At 43.7% G+C, this 27,651-nt stretch overlaps 1 protein-coding gene across 6 annotated transcripts in view; it reads left to right on the plus strand.

The window, feature by feature from the left end:
• LOC122557427 (mitogen-activated protein kinase kinase kinase kinase 4) overlaps positions 1-27,651 on the plus strand; it is a 317,468-nt gene that overhangs the window by 214,447 nt on the left and 75,370 nt on the right. For all 6 annotated transcript variants that reach the window (XM_043705152.2, XM_043705149.2, XM_043705150.2 and 3 more), the window contains exons 17-20: positions 4,868-4,989; positions 18,678-18,769; positions 20,795-20,943; positions 23,142-23,241. In XM_043705152.2, the coding sequence (XP_043561087.2) occupies positions 4,868-4,989; positions 18,678-18,769; positions 20,795-20,943; positions 23,142-23,241 (463 nt within the window). The remainder of the gene's footprint in view (positions 1-4,867; positions 4,990-18,677; positions 18,770-20,794; positions 20,944-23,141; positions 23,242-27,651) is intronic.

Raw genomic sequence — 27,651 nt, forward strand, 5'->3', positions numbered from 1 at the left:
CACATTCTAAGAGGTCCACCTGGCTGACCTTATCACAGTCTCTACAATGACCACTTCCATTTAGAAGGACAAGGGCAGCAGGTACACAGTGATACAACCACCTGCAAGTTCCCCTCCAAGCCTCTCACTGATTTGAAAATATATTGCCTTTCCTTCACTGTTGCTGGGTCAAAATCCTGGAATTCCATCTCTAAAGTAATTGTGTATCTACCTACACATGGACTGCCTTCTCAAGAGCATGTCACCACCTTCTCAAGGGCATCTAGGCATGGTCAATAAATGCTGACCCAGCCAGTGACACCCATGTCCCATGGGTGAATGAAAGTAAAGTACTGATACAGATTGCCTCGAAGACACATTGAGAAGCATTTGATGAGAAAGGACTAGAAACAAAGTGTTTGGCTTCTTTATTTCATAGTTAAAAATCACACAACACCAGGTTAAAGTCCAACAGGTTTATTTGGAAGTACACATTTTCGGAGCAGTGCTCCTTTGTCAGGTAGCTAGCTATAACCTGGTGTTGTGTGATTTTTAATTTTGTCCAGTCCAGTCCAACACCGGCACCTCCACATCATCTTCTTTATTTCAAACACACCAAAGGAGTATACAAAGCAGAAGGCCAAATCCCAATTATTTCATAACTTCTATCTTTGAGAAATTGGTAAAAGTAACAAACCACACATCCTGTCCTGACTGACTTATTTTTGGCAGTGCCTTGTTTTCTGCAGACTATAAAGTGAAACTTCCTGCAGCTTTCAATTTGCAGCTGAGTGCCAAAGACAGAAGGGGTGCCTTTGGCTCAAATTGTCACTGCCCCTTCTGTCCTGTTCCCATCAAGGTCCCCATGAAAATAATGATAGAAATTCAGTCCCACCATTCAATGATTGATATATCTCTTACCCACATCTACTCATTTTGGTTCTGTCACCCTTAATAGCCTTACCTAACAAATAATCCTCGAGCTCAGTTTTGAAGGTTTCAACTGATTTAGTCTCAATGCCTCTTTATCAGGGGAGAGAGTTCCAGATTTTCATTACTGTGGAGTAGTACTTCCTGCCCTCACTTTTTAACGGTCTGGCTGTAATTTTCAGGTTATGCTGCCTTGACTGGATTTCCCCACCATTTTGGAAATAGTTTCTCTCTATCTACCCAACAAATCATTTAATCAGTACCCTTGATTTTCTAGACTTGCAGGAATACAAGCCTGGACAATGAAAAACCATTATTTCACCCTTTTGAACCCAATAGCATTCTGGTGAATGTGCAATACCCTTTCCTACTGGCACCAACAATAGCGTATGATTTCTGAGGTCAGTAAAGAATACAATGCTCCAGAGCTGCATTGCAGAGCATTTGAAATGGAGGTTAATATTCTACTAGTCTTTAAAATTAGTTTTTGTAATTGTCACCATTTCTGAATACAGAGTCCTAAATTTCTGTGATCCAACAAATCATCTCTCATGGCATAGTGCTTCAGTGGTTGGCACTGCTACTTCACAGCATCAGGGACCCGGATTCGATTCCAGTCTGGGGTGACTGTCTGTGTGGAGTTTGTACGTTCTCCCCGTGCCAGCGTAGGTTTTCTCCGGTTTCCTCCCACAGTCCAAAGATATGCAGGTTAGGTGGATTGGCCGTGCTAAATTGCCCACAGTGTTCAGGGATGTGCAGGCTAGGTGGATTAGTCATGGGAAATGCAGGATTATAGGGATAGGGTTTGGGTCTGGCTGTGATGCTCTTCAGATGTTTGGTATTGACTCAATGGGCCAAATGGCCTGTTTCCACACTTTATGGATTCGATGATTCAGAAAATGCTCTGGACCATCTTTCCCAGTTTAAACTAGATCAGTCATTGTGCCATGTTAGTGCATCATCAATAAGTCTGTCAATAAAAATGGTCATCAGGGGCTTTTGTGGTAGAATGGTAGTATGCTCACCTCTAACTCAGGAGACCCGGATTCCATTCCCACCTGCTCCCGATGTGTGATGTAACATTTCTGAATAAATTGATTTTTATAAAATCTAAAACTATTACTCAGATGTTAAATTTAACGACAGTTCTCTTTCTGACTTTCCCCTCATGTTTCTCATTAGCCATAAAGCAATTTGGTAAAAACAATGACTGCAGATGCTGGAAACCAGATTCTGGATCAGTGGTGCTGGAAGAGCACAGCAATTCAGGCAGCATCCGAGGACAGGCAAAATCGACGTTTCGGGCAAAAGCCCTTCATCAGGAATAAAGGCAGAGAGCCTGAAGCATGGAGAGATAAGCTAGAGGAGGGTGGGGGTGGGAGAGAGTGGCATAGAGTACAATAGGTCAGTGGGGAAGGAGATGAAGGTGATAGGTCAGGGAGGAGAGGGTGGAGTGGATAGGTGGAAAAGGAGCTGGGCGGGTCGGACAAGTCCGGACAGGTCAGGGGATCGAGTTTCTGGAGGTTAGAAGCTAGGATGAGGTGGGGGAAGGGGAAATGAGGAAACTGTTAAAATCCACATTGATGCCCTGGGGTTGAAGTGTTCCGAGGCGGAAGATGAGGCGTTCTTCCTCCAGGCGTCTGGTGGTGAGGGAGCGGCGGTGGAGGAGGCCCAGCACCTCCATATCCTCGGCAGAGTGGGAGGGGGAGTTGAAATGTTGAGCCACTGGGCGATGTGGTTGATTGGTGCGGGTGTCTCGGAGATGTTCCCTAAAGCGCTCTGCTAGGAGGCGTCCAGTCTCCCCAATGTAGAGGAGACCGCATCGGGAGCAACGGATACAATAGATGATATTAGTGGATGTGCAGGTAAAACTTTGATGGATGTGGAAAGCTCCTTTGGGGCCTTGGATGGAGGTGAGGGAGGAGGTGTGGGCGCAGGTTTTACAGTTCCTGCGGTGGCAGGGGAAAGTGCCAGGATGGGAGGGTGGGTCGTAGGGGGGCGTGGACCTGACCAGGTAGTCACGGAGGGAACGGTCTTTGCGGAAGGCGGAGAGGGGTGGGGAGGGAAATATATCCCTGGTGGTGGGGTCTGTTTGGAGGTGGCGGAAATGTCGGCGGATGATTTGGTTTATGCGAAGGTTGGTAGGGTGGAAGGTGAGCACCAGGGGCGTTCTGTCCTTGTTGCGGTTGGAGGGGTTGGGTCTGAGGGCGGAGGTGCGGGATGTGGATGAGATGCGTTGGAGGGCATCTTTAACCACGTGGGAAGGGAAATTGCGGTCTCTAAAGAAGGAGGCCATCTGGTGTGTTCTATGGTGGAACCGCTCCTCCTGGGAGCAGATACGGCGGAGGCGGAGGAATTGGACACATTCCACCCTGACCTTAAATTTACCTGGACCATCTCTGACACCTCCCTCCCCTTCCTGGACCTCTCCATCTCCATCAGTGACGACCGACTTGACACTGACATCTTCTACAAACCCACCGACTCCCACAGCTACCTGGATTACACCTCTTCCCACCCTACCTCTTGCAAAAATGCCATCCCGTATTCCCAATTCCTCCGCCTCCGCCGTATCTGCTCCCAGGAGGAGCGGTTCCACCATAGAACACACCAGATGGCCTCCTTCTTTAGAGACCGCAATTTCCCTTCCCACGTGGTTAAAGATGCCCTCCAACGCATCTCATCCACATCCCGCACCTCCGCCCTCAGACCCAACCCCTCCAACCGCAACAAGGACAGAACGCCCCTGGTGCTCACCTTCCACCCTACCAACCTTCGCATAAACCAAATCATCCGCCGACATTTCCGCCACCTCCAAACAGACCCCACCACCAGGGATATATTTCCCTCCCCACCCCTCTCCGCCTTCCGCAAAGACCGTTCCCTCCGTGACTACCTGGTCAGGTCCACGCCCCCCTACGACCCACCCTCCCATCCTGGCACTTTCCCCTGCCACCGCAGGAACTGTAAAACCTGCGCCCACACCTCCTCCCTCACCTCCATCCAAGGCCCCAAAGGAGCTTTCCACATCCATCAAAGTTTTACCTGCACATCCACTAATATCATCTATTGTATCCGTTGCTCCCGATGCGGTCTCCTCTACATTGGGGAGACTGGACGCCCCCTAGCAGAGCGCTTTAGGGAACATCTCCGAGACACCCGCACCAATCAACCACATCGCCCAGTGGCTCAACATTTCAACTCCCCCTCCCACTCTGCCGAGGATATGGAGGTGCTGGGCCTCCTCCACCGCCGCTCCCTCACCACCAGACGCCTGGAGGAAGAACGCCTCATCTTCCGCCTCGGAACACTTCAACCCCAGGGCATCAATGTGGATTTTAACAGTTTCCTCATTTCCCCTTCCCCCACCTCATCCTAGCTTCTAACCTCCAGAAACTCGATCCCCTGACCTGTCCGGACTTGTCCGACCCGCCCAGCTCCTTTTCCACCTATCCACTCCACCCTCTCCTCCCTGACCTATCACCTTCATCTCCTTCCCCACTGACCTATTGTACTCTATGCCACTCTCTCCCACCCCCACCCTCCTCTAGCTTATCTCTCCATGCTTCAGGCTCTCTGCCTTTATTCCTGATGAAGGGCTTTTGCCCGAAACGTCGATTTTGCCTGTCCTCGGATGCTGCCTGAATTGCTGTGCTCTTCCAGCACCACTGATCCAGAATAAAGCAATTTGGGATGACCTAAACTTTTGAAGCACAATGAACAGATGCAAGCTATTTTGTCTCTGGCTTCGCTGTTCTGACTTAGCCAGTAATACAGAGATCTAAGATATTGCCACGGAATGTCGAGACGGACGTTTTGAAAACTGCAGGCAACCAAAGTGGTTTCTTGTCTGGTGAACACTCCTCCCATCATCCTGAATAAAAGCTGTTGCCAGTCGGCAATGAAAAGTTGTCCCAACATGGTTGACCGATTGTGGATTGTTTGTGTTTCTGTGCAGTAACTTTGAACTGCAGCCCCTGTGGGAGAGGGTGGAGAGCCCACCGGCCAAGCAAGTCAGAAGCAATTTCCCTGGCAACAATTCGCAGAGTGGCAGCCGAAACAGTTCCCGCACTGTATCAGGTGAGTCTGTGGCCACGGCACAGGTTTCTTCCCATAATGTCGTCTTGACAGAAACACGGGAGAGTTTGTGTTTGTCACTGCATTCTGTGTCACAAAGCGAAGAGGAAATTGCACTACTCTGCCCATTAGTTTTGCTTCGGTGATGTTTCTCTTTACATTCCCTTGGTGCCGCACCCTACAACTTCCCCAAAAAGTCACATATTTTCTAACGGAAGTTAGAGGTGTGGCACCAAGTTCCCAGGCTTTTGCCAATTTTGAGAATTTAAGTATGAAACATGTCTCAACATCATAATATGTAGAATTTACGACACAGTAAAAGGGAACTTCAGCTTAATGAGGCTGTGTTGATGTTTACTTTCTACACTGCTTGTTCCCATATCCCTTCATTCCCCCATTCCCTTATTCACATATCTAATCTAATCCTAAATTATTAACACAACTTCCGCTACATTCAGCAACAATGAAAATGAATTCCACAGCCACACAATTCTGTGTCCAGAGAAGCTTCTCCTTCCTCCTGTTCTAAACCTTCTGCATTTAGTTATGTATTTGAAGTTGCCTCGCTCTAGACCACCCAACAATTGCCAGCAGTCTGCTTATATTTGACCTGGTCCATCCCCTCACACTCTGCATTGTTCTAATTAGAAAGGACCCAATTTTGTTTCCCATGCTATAGAGTCATGGAGTCATACAGCGTGGAAACAGACCCTTTGATCCAATCAGTCCATGACAAAGATAATCCCAAACTAAACTAGTCCAACCTGCCTACTGCTCGCCCATGTACCTCCAAGCCTTTCCTATTCATTTATTTTTGGAAATGTTGTCTTTTAAATGTTGTAACTATGTCCACATCCACAACTTTCTCAGGAAATTCATTCTACATGTGAACCACACTCTGTGCATAGGAATTGTCTCTGCTGTCTTTCCGAAATCTCTCTCCTTTCACCATAAAAAGTGTCCCCTAGCTTTGAAATCCCACACCTCAGAGAAAAGGTACCTTCCATTCACCCTAACTATACCCATCATGGTTTTATACGCCTCCAAAAAGACCACCTCTCAACCTCCTCCTCCAATGTTTGTGATTTCAGATACCAGACACTGTCTCATTGAATCTACATGTACCTTCTCTCAAGCTTGTCCTTCCAATCAGGTAGAGCCCACACAGTAGTCCAACTGAAGTGACACAAATATTGTGTATGGGCTGAACATTACTTCGTAGTGTGCAGATGCTAAACCTTTTCAGATAAATGTCAGAATCCACTTCAAAGGTTTCACTATCCCATCAAGCTGACGTGCTGCCATTAAATTCCTGTGAACTTAGGAAGCTCAAAAATGCTCAAACCTTCCACAGCTCCACATCTACTTTGTGCAATATTTCCTCTCCTCCGGTACTGTTCCACTCAAACTACTGTCATTAACTTCCTCAACCATATCACTGTCATTAACCTCCTCAACTAAACCACTGTCATTAACCCGCTCATCCGAACCACTGTCATTAACCCCCTCATCCAAACCACTGTCATTAACCCGCTCATCCAAACCACTGTCATTAACCCCCTCATCCAAACCACTGTCATTAACCCGCTCATCCGAACCACTGTCATTAACCCGCTCATCCGAACCACTGTCATTAACCCGCTCATCCAAACCACTGTCATTAACCCGCTCATGCAAACCACTGACATTAACCCACTCATCCAAACCATTGTCATTAACCCCCTCATCCAAACCACTGTCATTAACCCCCTCATCCAAACCACTGACATTAACGCACTCATCCAAACCACTGTCATTAACCCGCTCATCCAAATTACTGTCATTAACCCACTCATCCAAACCACTGTCATTAACCCCCTCATCCAAACCACTGTCATTAACCCGCTCATCCAAATTACTGTCATTAACCCCCTCATCCAAACCACTGTCATTAACCCCCTCATCCAAATTACTGTCATTAACCCACTCATCCAAACCACTGTCATTAACGCATACATCCAAATCACTGTCATTAACCCCCTCATCCGAACCACTGTCATTAACCCCCTCATCCGAACCACTGTCATTAAACCCCTCATCCAAACCACTGTCAATAATGCACTCATCCAAACCACTGTTAGTAATCCGCTCATCCAAACCACTGTCATTAACCCCCTCATCCGAACCGCTGTCATTAACCCGCATATCCAAACCGCTGTCATTAACCCACTCATCCAAACTACTGTCATTAACCCGCTCATCCAAACCACTGTCATTAACGCACTCATCTAAACCACTGTCATTAACCCCCTCATCCAAACCACTGTCATTAACGCACTCATCCAAACCACTGTCATTAACCCCCTCATCTAAACCACTGTCATTAACCCCCTCATCCAAACCACTGTCATTAACGCACTCATCCAAACTACTGTCATTAACCCGCTCATCCAAACCACTGTCATTAACGCACTCATCCAAACCACTGTCATTAACCCCCTCATCCAAACCACTGTCATTAACGCACACATCCAAATCACTGTCATTAACCCCCTCATCCAAACCCCTTTCATTAACCCCCTCATCCAAACTACTGTCATTAACCCCCTCATCCAAACCACTTTCATTAACCCCCTCATCCAAACTACTGTCATTAACCCGCTCATCCAAACTACTGTCATTAACCCGCTCATCCAAACCACTGTCATTAACCTCCTCATCCAAACCACTGTCATTATCGCACTCATCTAAACCACTGTCATTAACCCCCTCATCCAAACCACTGTCATTAACACACTCATCCAAACTACTGTCATTAACCCCCTCATCCAAACCACTGTCATTAACCCGCTCATCCAAACCACTGTCATTAACGCACTCATCTAAACCACTGTCATTAACCTCCTCATCCAAACCACTGTCATTATCGCACTCATCTAAACCACTGTCATTAACCCCCTCATCCAAACCACTGTCATTAACACACTCATCCAAACCACTGTCATTAACCCCCTCATCTAAACCACTGTCAGTAACCCGCTCATCCAAACTACTGTCATTAACCCCCTCATCTAAACCACTGTCAGTAACCCACTCATCCAAACTACTGTCATTAACCCCCTCATCCAAACCACCTTCATTAACACACTCACACTGTCATCAACGCACTCATCCAAACAGAAATCATCCTTAGCACAATCACATAATTGCTGCGGTTAATTGCTTTACCTTTATTTTGTGGGTGTTCACTCAATGTTTTCCCTACCCTCATATCCTCGCTTCTGGCCCTCAGCTCATTCACCCGAGCGTAAAAACCAACATTGTATGAAATTGGAAGCATCATCATCTCCCACCATGATAATGCCGATGGATACCCCAGGACAACATGTGTTGCATTCAACGCAATGTAGATTAGCGATAGCAAAAGGCCACATAAATATCTTTGCAGCACTCTAGAATGTGAGAGTTGGAAAAGAGATATTTACAGAAGATTGGATAGACAAGGGTGAAACTAGCTGATACCAATCCTGTTCTGCAAGGGTGTTGCGTGCTGAACGACATGCTGTCTCAGTGGTTAGCACTGCTGTCTCACCACACTCATCCAGGTTCGATTACCCACTCAGTCGAGTCCACGTGGAGTTTGCTTGTTCTCCTCATGTCTGCATTTTCTCCGGGCACTCAGGTTTCCTCCCACAGTCCAAAGATGTGCAGGTTAGGTGAATTGACCGTGTGTTAAATTGTCCGTCATGTTCAGGGGTATGCAGGTTAGGTGGGTTGACCATGGGAGGTGCAGAGTTACAGAAATGGGGTGGGTCTGGGTGGGATGTTCTTCGGAGAGTCAGTATGGACTCAATTGGCCAAATGGCTTGCTTCCACAGGATAGGGATTCTGAGAGTGAGCATGGTGACTGAGGAGTCAACCATGTCAAAGGTCACAGACAGTTCAAGAAGAGTAATGATTGGTATTCTATCACAGCCGCAGAAGTAGTCATTTATGCCTGTAATTAAGGCAATTTCAGTGAAGTTGTACAGCAAAAATCTGACTGAAGAGTGTTAATCTTGGCATTGCAGGAAGGGTAGGCATGGTTTTGGAAGGGAACTGCATATTCTCGGATTTTGGAGAATAAAGGGAAGTTGGAATTGGGGCAGTAGTTTCCCACAATAAGGAAGTTAAGGGTGGTTTGTTTTAAAGAGTGGATGAATGACAGTTGTTTTGAGTGGGACAATACCAGAGGAGAGGAAACTGACCACTAGCAAGAAAGTCAGCACTTCACATTGATGGAGCCATAGTAGGCCAAGATGTGAGCTAGAGTTGTTTTGAAAATCCAATGTAAGTTATAAGTTTAAGATGAAAGAATGGGTGAAGCTTTGAGACATGCTCTGGAGTGAAATTTGCATGTATGATAAAATGGACTCAGTCAGGAAATGAGTGTCTAGATTTGGAAACAGAGGGCAACTGAAGCAGTTTTGAAAACCACTGGACACACAACTGGGGTCCTCCAATTAATAACAGAGAGCTGGGGAGATGATGAAAGTCAACTTCGGGTTGATAGTGTGGAACTGAGTCAGGGTTTCTGTAATTGGAAATTCTCTCCAATGGATCTGATGCTTCATGAATGGGGAGCTGGAGGAAAGTGCAACAACAAAGATCAGCTGTTGTCCTACTGACCACATGTTGTGGCCTTTGTGAGTTACAAACTGACCCCATTCAGAAAGCACTGAACACAAATCAAGCGAAACAATAACCAGCAGGTCCTCCTCTCCCTGCTCCTAATTACTGATTATTAAACTGTTACTGAGGGAATAACTAACCAATAAACAAACTGCTACAGCCCTGAAAAGAGTTCCATCAATAGCCACTACTTACTTCAGAGATCCAATGATACCACCAAAGTCTCATTGATTTTGATTCAGTTGACCCATCGTTAGTTCTGAACCAGTTTCAAGAGCCTTGCTGTCTGTTTGTGACTCTGTGCATTTCTGTGCGAGTTGTTCAAAGTACATTATATTAATTTTCTGAACCTTTTATCTACTGGGCTCCCTAACAACCTCAGTTACACATGCCTGCAGTTTGAAAAAAGGATTGCTCCCAATTTGTTGTGATCTGACAAAAATAATTTTATACTATGAAGGTGGCCCTTGTCGTGCACTCTGACCAACACAATTTCTCTTTCAAACTTACCTCGAGTGTTGTTGTCATGTTCTGTGAACCCCTCGTGACCTGTGGTATAGAAACAGGGAACTGCATTGCGAACAATTTAATAACAAAATGTTTAATCATTGTGCTATCACAAGCTGAACTGGGATTAACCCCAGTTGTTAAAGAACTGTATCGCATTTTGGTAATTCGGAATGTGAGCATGCTAATTACAGCCTTGGGGACCACATTCAGCCTTCCCAAGAATGTGGGACTTGTTCATTCCCTGTAAAATTCTCAAAGCTATTTAACATAACAAGCAAAACCGCATTGAGTGAGATTATAATGGTGTTATCTGGGATAGTTCCAACTGAACCTTTCTATGGCAAATACAAAGTGTGATTTCCCCACTATTTCACAATTGCTTCAGAATTTGCATTCTTCACTCTTTCACATCCCATTCTTCTTTATGCTTGCTTATCAAGTGGGTGTAGTGTCCCCTGTTTATAAATGCATACCTGATCTAAAGAGAGAGAGAACTTCTTCACCATTAATTGTCTAAAACATCAGCCTTATGAAGAATTAGTTTGGTTTAGGGAATGAAGTGGAATTTCACAGCAAGAAAATAAATCCTTTGCCCAGTTGGTCACATTACTTATATATGCAGCAATGCCCAGTAATCTCACCTAATCAATTCATCCTTTCATTCCTTTCGCAGTCATGCACCAGATCCAGCAAGAACCATTGCCCTTTGAAGTTCAATGGCATTATCACTACTGAATCCCCGACTATTAATGTTCTGGGGCTTACCATTGACCACAAACTGGACTAGCCAGTTAGATACAGTGGCTACAAGAGCAGGTCAGAGTCTATAAATTCTACAGTGAGCATCTCACCCCCTGACTCCCCCAAAATCTAACCATTATCTACAAGGCACAAGTCAGGAATATGATGGAATACTCCCCACTTGCCTGGATGGGTGCAGCCCCTACAATACTCAGGAAGCTCAACACCATCCAGGACAAAGCAGCCCCTTGACTGGCACCACATCCATCGCACTCAATTTGCACTCTATTTACTATCAACACAGTATGTACCATCTATGAGTCAGTCAGAGGCAGGAAACAAGAGGTTGACTAATGTTTTTGCAAATGGAAAACAGTATCTAGTTGTGTTTCACAGACCTCAATGTTTATGATACATATTAATATTTTACACTAATCTGTGGGAGGTAGATGGCACTAATTTTGGCCATACAGTTGATTATGAAGTGGATAGCTGTTGACTTGGTTGAGAGGATGGAAATGTAGCAAATGGGATTCTGGGAAGTGAACATTATGCAACTGGGGAGGGCAAACAGACAATGGAATACACAATATGTGAGAGAGCATTGAGAGGAAGTTACAGACCTTGGAGTACATGTCCATAGTTCTCTGAAGGTGGCAGGACAGGTAAATAAAGTAATAAAGAATGTATGTGGGATTCATTGAGTATAAAAGCAGAAGTAGAATGCTGGAACAATATAAGATATTGTTTGCTTGGCCACAGCTAGAGTTTTGAGTACGTTGAGTCACCAAATTACAGGAAGGACAAACTGCTCTGAAAAGATTGCCAGGGCTTGAAATTTGCAGCTGTGAGGAAAGAATGGTTAGGCTAGGGCTGTTTACCTCAGAACAGACGAAGCTGAGGGTAACTCAATCAAGATGTGCAAAATAACAAGGTGTTCAGAAGGAGTGAACAGGGAAGACGTGTCTCAGGGGTCTGTGCCCCCTAAAAATGCAGAGGTCCACTACCCAGGGAGACAGATTTAAGGTGGCTGGTAGATGGATTAGAGGAACAGGAAAAAGTTCATTTCAAGCTGAGGATGGTGGGTGTCTGGAATTTGCTGCTGCGTTTGATGGCTGAGGCAGAAATCCTTAATTAATTTAAAAAGTGACCTGGATCTTCACCTGAAGTCCTGTAAGGTGAAGCACAGGAGCTGGAAAGTGAGGGTAGAGCAGGCTGTTGTTTTACTTGACTAATGCAGACACAATGCATTGAATGTTCTTTTTCTCTGCCATAACTGTTCTATTGTTCTGCCGTGCAATCGCACAAGATAGGGACTGAAGAGCCTGCTTTCATCATTAATGAAGTGAAGAACAGAAAATGGAGTGAGAAAAGTCACTCTACACTATCAAAAGTCTCATTCAACAAAACATATTTAATGAAAATGGGAAAGTTCAATCCCATTCTCATAGAGTCTTAGAGATGTACAACATGGAAACAGACCCTTCGGTCCAACCCGTCCATGCCGACCAGATATCCCAACCCAATCTAGTCCCACCTGCCAGCACCTGGTCCATATCCCTCCAAACCCTTCCCATTCATATACCCATCCAAATGCCTCTTAAATGTTGCAATTGTACCAGCCTCCACCACATCCTCTGGCAGCTCATTCCATACACGTACCACACTTTGCGTGAAAAAGTTGCCCCTTAGGTCTCTTTTATATCTTTCCCCTCTCACCCAACGAAATGCTGATTTCCTGTAATTAATCCACACTTGCCCAAGTGCATGTTAATTTTGACGGACTATCATTTCTAAAAGCATGAAAAAGCCAGAAAAGCTCAGCAGGTCTGGCAGGATCTATGGAGAGAAATCAGAGTTAACGTTTCAGGTCCACTGACCTTTCCTTAGAACTGATTGTAACTATCAGGAACTATCGTTTCTTGTGCCGGAGATAGGGTAAGGAGAGGGGATGAGGAGCAAATGAAAGGTGGAGATAGAGCTCAGAGAGAGAGAAGAACCTAAGGGTTCAGGTACATAATTCTTTGAAGTTTGTGTCACATTTAGGTAGGTGGTTAAAAAGGTGCTTGGTACATTTGCCTTCATTGCTCAGTCCTTTGAGTATAGAAGTTAGGAGTTGAAACTTTATTGCTGGAACAGCACAGCAGGTCAGGCAGCATCCAGGGAACAGGAGATTCGACGTTTCGGGCACAGGCCCTTCTTCAGGCCTGAAGAAGGGCCTGTGCCCGAAACATCGAATCTCCTGTTCCCTGGATGCTGCCTGACCTGCTGTGCTGTTCCAGCTATAAAGTTTCAACTTTGATCTCCAGCATCTGCAGACCTCACTTTCTCCTATAGAAGTTAGGAGGTCATGTTGAGGTTGTACAGGACATTGGTGAGGCCCTTTCTGGTATACTGTGTCCGGTTCTGTTCACCCAGTTATAGGAAGCATATTATCAAGCTGGACAGGGTTCGGAAGAGATTTATGGGGATGTTGCCAGGTATAGAAGATTGAGTGACAAAGAAAGGCTAGATAGGCTGTGACTTCTTTTCACTGGAGCGTAGAAGATTGAGAGGAGACCTGATAGAAGTTTATCAATCATGAGAGGTATAGATGGAGTTAATGGTAGTTGTCTTTTCCGAAGGATGAGGGTTTTCAAGAATAGGGGGTACATTTTTAAGGGGCGAGGAAAAAGATTTTTAAAAAAGTGAAAATCTTTTACATAGAGGGTGATTCACATGTGGAATGAACTTCCTGAGGAAGTGGTGGCTGTGGGTACAATTACAACATTTAAATATAATTAGATAAATTCATGAATAGAAAAGATTTGGAGGGTTACAGGCGAGGAGCAGGCAGGTGCGACTAGGTTACAGAGGAACCTTGATTATCCGAGCAACTCGGGCGGGCAGTATTTTATTTGGATAATCGATTATTGAGATAATCAATTTGACCTTAAACAAGGGAAGCCATACTGCTGTAATGCTTTACTCCACCGAAGAGTTTGTTTAAATCTATAATTTTGATGAGTCTGCTATTTCAACAATTTAGTCTTTGCATTCTGCAAATTGGCAGGTTAAACTGAGAAGGACTAAACCCTTACTATCACATAAACATATGAAATCCTAGCATTAAACAAGGTCCCGAACAGCTTCTACAATCACAAGAGCATTTGTCAGGTTTTGTTGAACTCTGTGTCGAGGTAGAAAGACAGAAACACCACCTCGCTCATGTGTTTACTTTCACTGCCATTTGTTTCATGAACAGCCTGGTAAAGTGACATGAATAAAGCAGTTACTTTTGCAAAGGGCTGTGTATCCAACCCTTACGTTAAAACAAAATCCAGTCGCTGATGCATGAGGTGCTTGTGTTTTTGTTTTTGCCAGCGTTTTCACATGTCCTTCAGTACAGGTAATCTGAACTCACATACCTCTTTGATGTAACATTTTTATGGGACTGTGAGATCTTATTTGGATAATCTGGAATTTGGATAATTGCCATTTGGATAATTAAGGTTCCTCTGTAGTTGGGATTATGTTCGACTGAAGGGTTTGTTTCCGTGTTGTATGACTCTATAACAGTTGGGCATACAAAGGAGTAGATAATGATCAGTCTTGGAGGATGAATAACTGCAAATGGGGATTGTTAGTGGCTAGCAATAAGTTTTGTATAATAGCAGACCAATGCCTTCTATATTGTCATCTAAATCATTTATATAAATGACAAACAAAAGAAGACCCAGAGCCGATCTCTGTGGAACACTGTTAGTCACAGGTCTTCATTCCAAAAGCCAACCCTCCAACAATGCTGTCTGTATCCTGCCATTCCTGAAGAAGGGCTTATGCCCGAAACGTCGATTCTCCTGTTCCCTGGATGCTGCCTGACCTGCTGCGCTTTTCCAGCAACACATTTTCAGCTCTGATCTCCAGCATCTGCAGACATCACTTTCTCCTGCCATTAAGCCAATTTGGTATCCAATTGGTAAGCTCACCCTGAATCCCATGTGATCTAACATTACTCATTAGTCTACCATGTGGAACCTTGCCAAAGACTTTACTAAGATCCAAGTAAACAATGTCTACTGCTCTGCCCTCATCAATCATTTTGCTTACTTCCTCAAAAAACTCAATCAAGTTTGTGAGACATGATTTCCCTCACACAAAACCATGCTGACTTTCCCCAAACATGCCTTACCTCTCCAAATGTACATAAATCCTATCTTTCAGAATCATCTCCAACAACCTACGCACCACTGAAGTCAGACTCACAGGTCTACAGTTCCCAGGCTTCTCCTTACATCCCTATTCAAAACAAGGGAACAAGATTAGCCATCCTCCTGTCTTCTGGCACCTCACTCGTATTTACAGATGATGCGAATAGTTCTGAAAGGGGCCTGCAATTTCTTTCCAAGATTTCTGGGCGGTGCCTCAGTGATTAGCACTGCTGCCTCACACCATCAGGGACCTGGGTTCCATTCCCGCCTCGGGCGACTATCTGTGTGGAGTTTGCACATTCTCCCTGTGTCTGCTTGGGTTTCCTCCGGGTGCTCCAGTTTCCTCCCATTCAAAGATGTGCAGGTCAGGTGAACTGGCCATGCTAAATTGCCCATAGTGTTAGATGCATTAGTCAAGGGTAAATATAGGATAGGGGCATGGGGCTGGGTGGGTTACTCTTTGGAGGGTCACTGTGGACTTGTTGGGCCGAAGGGCCTGCTTCCATACTGTAGGGAATATAATCTAATCTTCTCATAATATCCTGGTTTTTAGCTGTTTTCTTTCGGCCAATTAAGATTTCTTTGTCCTGGGTCTTCTCTACAGCATTTTTTCCATACTCAAATATGGGAGGATTTCCCTTTTTTTGCCCTGCTACACAGGGGTAACAAGGGGAAATTTTCTTGATTCCTCATAATGCAATAACTCTTAGGCGCCGGCTGGCACATACAGAGTGCTCAGTCTCATGCTTCCATTTCAATGATGTTTTGAACTCTTGTCATTATTTCTCCCTTTGAAGAATACACATTAAATATTTTTAAACTTTGAAACATAATTCAAAGAGAATGACTTGTTGTCGAGCAGGTGTCATGTGTTCCTTCTTTTCTTTAAAGTCAGGCGAAGTCACAGTCCAGTCAGTTTGAAGTTTCTTTGACATGTTCGGCATTACATTCCACTGGTTCCTCTCTCCCTGGCTCTCTATGTGTTTGTATATCCGTTTCCCCTTTTCTCTCTCTTACTCTCTCTAAACAGCCAGTTAATTGACATCTGCAACTACTTTTGGCTATATCAGCCCTCTTTAAAAAAGCACATTTTGGATTTGCAAATTAAAAATGTCCACATTATCCAGAGTTCTGACAATTATTGGAACAATGTGGCACTTTTTCAATGCCTTCTGGAAATCGAAATCCTTTTACATATTCCTTGCATTTGTCTATATTTAGCCTGCTTCATACTTGTGCTCACAACCTGTTATCTAACTTACACCTACCCATTCTGCTTCATATTACTCTCTATCTCTTTCAACAATCAGGGAGCTCTGGCTTTGCTTACCTGAACCTTGCTCCTGCTTAGGAGTAACCTAACTGTTCCCAAAATATCTCCTTCTTCACAGGAACCCATTGTTCCATTACAGTTTTACCTGCCAATCAAATTACATAAGCCAAGTCTTTTCTCACCCTGCTAAAATCACCATTCCTTTTAGTATTTCTCTTCTAAATTACTCCTTGTCCATTTCTGTAGCCAACTTAAACCTAACAATACAAAGGTCACTCTTCCCTAAATGTTGTCTGCCTATCTTTATCTGCTTAGAACATAAGAGCATAAAAAATAGGAGCAGGAATAGACCCATCGAACCTGCTCTGCCATTCAATAAGATCAACGCTGATTTTTTCATGGACTCAGATCTACTTACCCATAACTCTTGATTCCCTCATTATTCAAATGTCTATCTATCTTTGCCTTAAAAAACTTGACCCAGCTTATTTCCGAGATCCAAATCTATCAATGCCTCCTCATTGGGCTGAAATTTATTGATCAATATAATTCTCTCAAACATGCTTGTAAAAAAAGCCCTTTACTTTATTACCATTATCCACTTTATATTAGAATAATTATAGTTCCTCCATTACGTTAACACTGTCTTTCACTTCTCTATAATCTCTTTGTAGATTTACTCCTCTGTGCCTTTCCCACTAGTTGGTGATTCATAAAACATCTCAAATAGTGCAATAATATCTCTATTACATCTAAATTCAAATCAGATAGATTCTGTTTCTGACCCCTCCTCCCAATAGGATGTCCTCTCTCTCTGGCATTGTGATATTCTCCTCACCAAACCTCCCCTCTTTCTTTCCTTTTTTATCTTTCCTGAAGCCCCTGTATCCAGGAATACTCAGTACCCAGCCCTGCCTTAATTTGATGCAGGTCTTTGTTATCATCATGGCTTTATGCCCCCTGTGTTTATCATCCCTGAAGCTTACTGGGCTCCATTCCTCAGGTTGTGGTTACCTATGGTTACACTAATTTACCACTTTTGGCTATATCAAATCTTTTTTAAAAAAACACATTTTGGAAATTCAAGTTAAAAATGTCCACATTACTTCAGAGTTCTGACTACTGCATTCCCCCTTGTGCTGGTCCCAACTTTGTTTCTCCTTTCTCTTGCATGCAGTTTCCAATTGCAGTTCCCAAGTTTGTTTAAGTGCTCACCAGAGCTAAGACACAGCCGGTCAATACAGTTGGCCTCAGCTCTGTTGAGATGTAACTATCGGATCTATCAGAACCACCTCCCCACATCCAGAATAAATGTTCCAGGGATCCAAAAACCTCCCTCTTGCACCGTATTGCCAGCCACATGTTATATCTGTTCTAACCTCATATTTCCATTTACACAAGCACATGGATGAAATGAGGAATCACAGCGATGCATTTATCAAATCTCTACAGTCACCATCGTGAGCTACAATTCCTAAATCCCAGTCATTAATCCAAAGTGTCTCAGCAAAACCGTCAATCCCATTAACTTGTGCTAACAAATCCAATGTTCTTTAAGTCAAAGCTCACCAATATGCTATAAAACTCACTGATGGAGCAACATATTCTAAATTCTAAACAAAATAGGGTGGTCTGGGGCAAAAGCTAACCATACCTGTTTGTTACTGGTTTTGAAAGGGATTCTGTTGATGAGATTGCCCTGCTAACTTTGCTTCTATTGGTGCTGCTTTTATTTTGCATCAGTATGTTGCTACAAGACTTTTCATTTATTGCCATTCCACTTACTTTCTCTGGAGCACTGCAATCTGTATAGCATGATGGCTTCCGTTTTCACAAAAATCTAATGTTTTCTACAGGAAACCGAAATAATTAATGATATTATTTTAATTATTCGAACAGGCTGAAATATTTCCACAGAGGCCGGTATCCCATCACAAAGTCAGTCTTAATTTATACCTGCATATTACTTGGCACTGGTCCAACTCCCTGAGAACCAGCTCTCAGGCGCTCCTGTTTATATCTGTCAGCCAGGGCTCCCTGATTGGACCAGATTAACAGCCCCAATCAGGGAACTTATATTCTTTGAGGTCCGCCTGGCTGACCTTGTTACAGTTAGGAGCAAATTTAGCACATTGGAGCATTTCTGCATATATTATGTTTGTCAACCCCAAACATCTAGAATGAGATAGGAATTGTTCTGTTATTGCAGTTCTGTTTCTGCTGTTGACCTAAATTGCCATGATCAGTTGGGACAGCCTCACTCTGATAGAATTGTCAAAATTCCACATGGACTGCTGTTGTTGATTCCCGTTCTTCTTGATTTGCAGCACCTTTACCCAACTCCTCCAGCCAAAGTGACAAGCAACTTAACAGACGATGTGAAGAGAAACGGAGTTACCCACTATCGAGGAACTATACTGTGAGTCATCTCATGTTGGCATTTAACACAGAAATGTATCTCCGATCTTGTCAGCCATTGTGCCTTGTTCAAACTACATCAGCATATATTTCTCCAACAGTAAATATCTGATAGATTCTAAATATTCAGTAGATTCTATATATCTATTTTTTCTACTTAACATTGTTCTGTTGGCAGAGAAGGTACTGTAGACCCCTCATAACCTGCTCAAACATTCAATTAGATCATGATTGATTTGTACCCTAGCTTAATCTAACTGCCTTTGTTTTCCACATCCCCAAAATCCTCACTCACACTCCCCCCATCCCCCAAAAAATAGCGTTTTCAGTCCTGCAGGTTTCATCCAACCTGCCCTCAACATTTATTTGGAGGAATATTATCACAGTCCTTAGTGCGAAAAGCAGCTTTTTGTTTCATAATTTCATCCAAAACTGACTCACCCCCACCCCCGAATCAGATTCAGTCATGCAAAAGAATATTACAGGTAATCACTTTAAAGACCCCAGTCAGTCACTCCCAAGCTTCTACTCAATGGACCAAGCCAAGTGTATCCAAGTTGGCTTTATAATTGAGCCACTTAATCTCTGCTGTTGTTCTAATCAAACCATTCAGAACTATCTCTGAAGGGAATGGAATTTCATGTTGGAATCTGTCAGTTCAGCCCACCTACCTCAGGAGAAAGGCAAAGTTTTCAAGCCAAGGTTCCAAGTATATGCTGAAGTCGGGCTGGAGGTGACAACAGCAGCTGTTCATGCCAAGGGTCAGAGACGAAAATAACTGCAGCTGCTGGAATCCAAGGTAGACAAGCAGGAGGCTGGTAGAACACAGCAAGCCAGGCAGCATCAGGAGGTGGAGAAGTCAACATTTCAGGTGTAACTCTGCCAATGTTATAGGTCAACCCTGATTCACCAGATCTTTGTCCTGGTTGTTTTATTTAATATTACCCCCTATGTTCCTGACCCCCTCACCAACAATCCACTCCCTGTGACACATCCATGATATCCTATAACATTCCATTCGCCATCATTGCCAAAGACCTTAATATCTTCGTGCCAATTCATAGCACTATGGTCAGAATACACCTGAAACAGAGCCAAATAGCCCTAATTTAACAATGCCAAGGACAGGGGAGTTTAAAAACATATACCTGCCAGGCATTAAAGTATCAATAACAGACATTACAAGCACTTGATACTTCTATCTTTCTACAGGAAACCGAAATAATTAATGATATTATTTTAATTATTTGAACAGGCTGAAATACTTCCACAGAGACCGGGATAATAAAAACATTGAGCCATAGAAAAATAGATCTCAGTGAAATATCTGTCAATTAAGCAACGTTTTTCCTTATATGCATTTGTTTCAAAAGGATGCTGGAGGTTTGTGGTGTTCAGCCAAGCCCCAACATATCTATTTTCCCTTAGTTTATTCAAGATTAACAGATTGTGAACAAATATAGCATGGAAATAGTGGGTGAAGGTTTGTAAGGAAGGCAAAGGGGTCTGCCAAGGTGGGGGGCACAAGTGATTGAATAACAAAAAGGATGATGGTGCAAGGTAAAAGGAGATGGTAATAAGACCAGTAAAGAATAAAAAGGAGACGCGCACACAGGTGATGTAAATGGTTACAATAGAATTGGGGAGAAAAAAGACTGGAATTACTGGCAATGTGGAGATTCCCATAGCAAGGTGACATGGCAGAATCAATCCCAGAGGTATGGGAGCACCGACCAACTGTGAGTTATCAATAAGGAGACATGGTTAAATGGGATAGAAACCACTTTTGAGGACATTTGGATTTCCAAATGGATGAAGATGTGAGTGATCTCCCAACTCTGCAGCCAAAATCTGACATTGATTCCATCTGAGGTCTGAAGAAGAGTCATCAGACCCGAAATGTTAACTCTGATTTCCCTTCACAGATGCCGCCAGACCTGCTGAGCTTCTCCAGCAACTTCTGTTTTTGTTACTGGGTTAATAAAGTTGTTTCAAGGCCTAAAGTGACATGTTTCTGAATTAATAGGAGGGGATTACACCAGCCAGGGGGAAGACTGGGAGTGGCCCTTTTGGAAAGGCAATAGAATATTCCTCATCGAGTGACGAAATTGGTAGTACAGATGAAGAGGATGATCTGAACTCTAACAGTGCAGCCCCTCTCCCGGTCAGATCAAGGTATGTAACCATCATTGGTTTTGGGTTCAAAAGTTAAGGCCTTAAGCTGGACTCCATCCCTGAGCACATAATATAGGCTATCCCTGCAGTTCAAAACCCATCTGATGCGATAGTATCAGAGATAACTTCATCCAATAGGAAGAACTTGCACAGACCTGGAGAAAGACCAAAGGGAGAAAGTTGAATCATCTTTTAAAGACGTTGGTGTGGGAAGAGTGGGCCAAAAGATCTCTTACTGTGCTGTCTGTTCTATAATCCACCTTATTATCATTGATTGGTGAGCCCCATCCCTCCGAAAGCAGGATATCCTCAGGAAAATTGTTATCCCCTGACAGTACCATCCCGGAAAACTGTTTAACTGATCACAAAATCGGAATCAAAATGGGGTTTAATCAAACCAAGCCCATAGACAAAACTTGTTTGGTAAAATTTCATCACACAGAACAAAGATGCACAATGTGTCTCCGGACTCACACTCAAACTCTGAATTCAGCATAAACCCTGTCAGCAATCAGACAGGAGGAGACAGAAACATACTGAACTCAGACAGCAAACCGTAGAACTGCACTATGCCAAATCCCCAAACTGATGCCCACTGGTGCATTAGCAGTCCTGAAAGTAATTATAAATTGTATTTTTCAGCTCTTTGGTCGACCCTGAATGATTAAGCAACAGTGCTTTTTTTTCAAAAAAAATGTTATCTGAGTTTTAGTGTTGTTTTATTTGTCAGATCCTACAGTTTATGACCATTAGCATGAGCTACGGTGACCTTTAGTGAGGAAAAAATTACAGTTCCCATTAGATTTAATTTTACATCAGACTATATTATTCCCCCCACGATGTAAGTTTAATGATGTGCATCAAAAAACATTTTTTCTAAGTTTTCTTTTTTTTTAGCTTGTACTTCCATTTAAATGCTTAACAAGTCCCCTTTGCTTGCAGATTTGATGAATCCCTGTGGAGACAAAATGTTCGCTTTCAGGCCAATTTTATGAAACCAAAAAAAACCCTTTGAATTTGAACCTTTTCCACAGTCAAGCACAGAATTCTGCTGCCTGAGAAATCACTTCCCCAATTAACTGTTCCTGAACTGCACTGCACACTCTTTGTTCAGATTGGCATGAATGGAAAGACTGGGTGGCATAGTGGCTTAGTGGTTAGCACTGCTGCTTCACAGTGCCAGGGATCCAGATTCAATTCCAGTGTTGGGTGACTGTGTGAAGCTTGCATCTTCTCCCTGTGCCTGTGAGGGTTTCCTCCTGGCACTCTGGTTTCCTCCCACAGTCCAAAGGTGTGCCCGTTAGGTGGGTCGGCCATGCTAAATTGCTTTGTAGTGTGCAGGTTAGATGGTTGAGTTGTGGGAAATATAGGGTTGCTGTTCTGAAGGTCATCACAGATGCAATGGACTGAATGGCCTCTTTCTGCACTGTAGGAATTCTGTGTTGTTCATTTCAGCATCTTCTTCAAAGTACTTGTAACAATGATCATTCAGATGTTGAGAGGGAATTATTTAATGCTGATGTTATTTGGCACTTGTGCTTTGAAAGTTTTCTTTCTGTCTTGAAATCCTCAACATTAAGGTAAGAGCTTTGGGAAGGGATTGGCAACTCTAGTTGGTCACATTGGCTGTAAAATGAGTGGTGGAATCAAATTGAATGCAAAATAGAATTGGGTGTACACGCAAAACACATATTTATAGGTCAGAAAAGAAAGAGCAAAGGAGTGGGAGTAATTGGATAGTTTTCAATAAGCTAAATGGCCTCCATTTTGAGAGTAAGTGTGGCTCTATTTTTTCAATACAGAAGAGGGCTATTTGATCAATCAAATCTGGGTCAGCTTCATTGTCTCATGCTGTGCCTATTGTCGTCTTTCATATCCTACTCCAAAAGGTTTACCCAACCGTCCCTGAAAGAAATACACTGGTCTGTGTAACTCAGCAGGATATTGTGTGCTCCAATAGCTGTCACAGCAAGAAGCCAATGGTCCTTTCAGTTAGTTCCTCGCCAGGTAAAATGTTCCAACAGAAACTTTCCAACAGCCTGTTCTATGACTTGACCCATTGCACTTTGATCTTGTAGAGTGAGCATGTGACACGAATGATGGTCATTTCTACTGTCTTTTTGATGGTGACTAACCTTGAGAAAACTGAGGCTTCCTGCAGCTTTTTAAAGATAGTTTTGCTTTCCTTGCTTCCACAGGCAACCAGCCAAGCTAAGTAATGGACAGACAAAGTGTGCAAGTACAAGTGCAGCAGATAGCATTGAGTTGCAGCCTCAAAGCATCTTGAACGAAGAAAAGGTATTATCTTGTTTCACAGAATTAATAAGGCGATTCGGCCCAGTTGGTTTGGGAGGAGGGGAAACAACTCACTGACATGACCTCCTTGAAATGGCTGGGCTGAGCAGACAAGAATTACAGTGACAATATGACCGCAGGGTGGCAGTGTGAGTGGGGAAGGCTGACAAGATTTAACAACCAAAGTGGTTTTACTTCCTGTTTTCCACAGACAATTTTTCCACACTTATTTACACATTTACTTAAGGTTTCTGAGTAAGCTATACTCATGCGGGCTAAGAATGCTGGTGTTACGAATGCACTGCTTCTCCATTTTATCGTATCTTCAAGGATCCAAACAGATCCTTCCAACCCTTTCAACCTCTACCGCCCAGAAGGACGAAGCTAGCAGATACGTAGGGAGACCTACCATCTGTAAGGTGCCCTTCAAGCCACAAACCATCCTGACTTGGAAATGTATCAAAGCTCTTTCACTGTCGCTGGTGTTCACAATTCTGGAGTTCCCTTCCTAACTGCCTTCTGGGTCCATACCCAAGGACTGCAGCCATTCCAGAAGGCCGTTCACTACTGCCTCCTGCAGAACAATCCTGTGAGTGAATAATAAAAGTAGGAGGTTCACTGCAGCAAACAGCACCCTCTACATTTTCTTGAACAAAGTTCTGCCAACCCTCCAGAGTTGCTCTCAGCCTTCAGGACTCGAAGATCATCCTCCTGACACAATCATGAGCAAACCCAGAAAATAAATTATTGTATTTTTTTTTTTTTCATTTAATTATCTTGTTGCTTCTGCAAGTCCTTCTGTTATTGTTTGTGCTGGGGGTGGGGGAGCTAATGCAAAGATAGCTTGTGATCATGCTTTAGTTAGGATTTTGAGATATGGGTGGACACGCCAATTGGCCTCAGCCACCTTCTGATTTCCTGCAGTCCATTTTTTAATTGAAATGTACTGATTCACTTTTCAACTGAACCATCCTAACACTGTGCTCTGCTTCCACTCTGCTTCAGGCCCAACGAAAAGCAATTTAAAATGGTACATGCTCAGCAGCCCAGGTCTGTATTTACCAAATTACTCTCCTCAATTGGTTGGGGACATAGATTGCCAGATCAATGGGGAAAGTGCCAGAACTTTGGTTAGGCGGTATTTAGAGTACTGCGTTCAATCCTGGTCGCCACATTACAGGAAGGATGTGGAGGCTTTGGAAAGGATGCAGAAGAGGTTTATCAGGATGCTGGCTGGATTTGAGGATATGAGCTATAAAGAGGGGCTAGAAAATTCTACAGCAGTGGAGGCTGAGGGGTGACTTGATAGAAGTCTATAAAATTACAAGGTGCATAGATAGGGTTGATGGGCAGAATCTTTTCCACAGTGTTGAAATGCCTAATATTAGGGGAGATGCATTGAAGGTAAGAAGGGGAAGTTCAAAGGAAATGTGAAGGCTAAGTTTTTTTTATACAGAGAGCTGTAGGCATCTGCAACGCGCTGCCAGGGTAGTGGTGGAGGCAGATACAATAGGGGTGTTGAAGGGACTTTTGGATAAGAATAAGAATATATTAGATATCGAGTGATATGGACCAAGGGCTGACAGAAGGGATTAGGTTAATTTAGTGTCATGTTCAGCACAACATCATGGGTTGAAGTGCCTGTTCCTGTGCTGTATTGTTCTATGTTCTGGAATACTTTGGAATAATGCTAATAAATTTAAATACCGACACAGCATTAGAAATCAATTATAAAGACCATATCTTTATAACTTTTTATGTATTTTCAATTGTGGACTGAAATTAGAAAAGTACTATTTTAAAACCAAGGATTACTGAAGGATAGCTTTTGTTTTAAAGTAAGTAGCATGAAACACATGGTTATTATTGATGCCAGCAGTTGTTAAAGTGTAGTTTGCAGATGAGCTGGAGCTAAAGGGATGTGTACAAATGGAGCTTTGGTCAGCAGCAAGTAGTTGGTCAATCTGTCAAATAGTGACCTGCTATTGATGACAAAGGCCTTCTGCCTGCCAACAACTATTGAAATTGTTCCACAGAGATCGATATGCTGTCGCCAAGTCACCCTTTATATACACATGTATGGTATTTGACACTGATCCAGCTCCCTCAGAGCCAGCTCTCAGAATAAACAGAACCTCAGATTATCCTGTTCTTATCTGTCAGCCAGGGCTCTATGATTGGACCAGAATAACAGCCCCAATCAGGGAACACATATTCTGTGAAGTCCATCTGGCTAATCTCATTACAATTAATACAGCTATGTAAGAAGTACAAAAACACAATTTGCTGGAAAAACCTAGCAGGACAGGCAGAATCTGTGGAGAGAGAAACAGAGTTAATGCTTCAAATTCAGTGACCCTTCTTCTGAACTGATTGCTACTCGGAAAATATGGCATTTGTGCTGATGATAGTGGGAAAGACATTTGTGGATAGGTGGAGTTGGAGCTCAAAGAAAGAAGAAAGAAGGAAAAGGTTTGGCAGATCAAGAGTGGGAAGAGGAGAATCTCAATAGGTAATTTTGGAGACAATGAGTAGGTGAAAATGTGTTGGCTGTGCTGAAAGCTGCCCTACTTATAACATGACCAAGGGTGTGAGGGGTGAGTGGTAAACATGGAAGAAGATGTTCATGCTCTAAAATTATAAAACTCAGTATTGAGTCTCGAAAGCTGCATGGTCACCAAGTGGAAAACGACATGTTCTTCCCACTTGAATTGAGCTTTGCTGGAACATTGCAGCAAGTCTGAGACACAGATGTTGGCCAGGGAAACACTGTTGTGTGTTGAAGTGGCAATGAGAAACTTGGAGTCATTCTAGCAGCAGATCAAAAGTGTTATGAAAAGCGTTTGCCCAGTCTGCATTTCATCTCCCCAGTCTGCATTTCATCTCCCAGGTCTGCATTTCATCTCCCCGATCTGCATTTCATCTCCACAGTCTGCATTTCATCTCCCCGATCTGCATTTCATCTCCCCAGTCTGCATTTCATCTCCCAGGTCTGCATTTCATCTCCCCGATCTGCATTTCATCTCCACAGTCTGCATTTCATCTCCCGATATGCATTTCATCTCCCCAGGCTGCATTTCATCTCCACAGTCTGCATTTCATCTCCCCAATATGCATTTCATCTCCCCAGGCTGCATTTCATCTCCCCGATCTTTACCTCCCCAGTCTGCATTTCATCTCCCTGATCTGCATTTCATCTCCCCAGTCTGCATTTCATCTCCCCAGTCTGCATTTCATCTCCCAGGTCTGCATTTCATCTCCCTGATCTGCATTTCATCTCCACAGTCTGCATTTCATCTCCCCAAACTGCATTTCATCTCCCCAGTCTGCATTTCATCTCCCAGGTCTGCATTTCATCTCCCTGATCTGCATTTCATCTCCACAGTCTGCATTTCAACTCCCCAAACTGCATTTCATCCCCCCAGTCTGCATTTCATCTCCCAGGTCTGCATTTCATCTCCCCGATCTGCACTTCATCTCCCCAGTCTGCATTTAATCTCCCCGGTCTGCATTTCATCTCTGCAGTCTGCATTTAATCTCCCCGATCTGCATTTCATCTCCCCAGGCTGCATTTCATCTCCCCGATCTGCATTTCATCTCCCCAGGCTGCATTTCATCTCCCCGATCTGCATTTCATCTCCCCGATCTGTATTTCATCTCCCCAGTCTGCATTTCATCTCCCGGTCTGCATTTCATCTCCTCGATCTGCATTTCATCTCCCCAGGCTGCATTTCATCTCCCCGATCTGCATTTCATCTCCCCAGGCTGCATTTCATCTCCCCGAACTGCATTTCATCTCCCCAGTCTGCATTTCATCTCCCCAGTCTGCATTTCATCTCCTAGGTCTGCATTTCATCTCCCAGGTCTGCATTTCATCTCCCCGGTCTGCATTTCATCTCCACAGTCTGCATTTCATCTCCCCAGTTTGCATTTCATCTCCCCAGTCTGCATTTCATCTCCCCAGGCTGCATTTCATCTCCCCGATCTGCATTTCATCTCCCCAGGCTGCATTTCATCTCCCCGAACTGCATTTCATCTCCCCAGTCTGCATTTCATCTCCCCAGTCTGCATTTCATCTCCCCGATCTGCATTTCATCTCCCCAGGCTGTATTTCATCTCCCCGGTCTGCATTTCATCTCCACAGTCTGCATTTCATCTCCCCAGTCTGTATTTCATCTCCCAGGTCTGCATTTCATCTCCCCGATCTGCATTTCATCTCCCCAGTCTGCATTTCATCTCCCCGATCTGCATTTCATCTCCCCAGGCTGCATTTCATCTCCCCGATCTGCATTTCACCTCCCCAGTCTGCATTTAATCTCCCCGATCTGCATTTCATCTCCACAGTCTGCATTTCATCTCCCCAGTCTGTATTTCATCTCCCAGGTCTGCATTTCATCTCCCCGATCTGCATTT

Source organism: Chiloscyllium plagiosum, unplaced genomic scaffold, assembly GCF_037043375.1.
Source record: "Chiloscyllium plagiosum isolate Xiang-an unplaced genomic scaffold, Cpla_swu_hap1 HiC_scaffold_11, whole genome shotgun sequence".
Taxonomy (NCBI): domain Eukaryota; kingdom Metazoa; phylum Chordata; class Chondrichthyes; order Orectolobiformes; family Hemiscylliidae; genus Chiloscyllium; species Chiloscyllium plagiosum.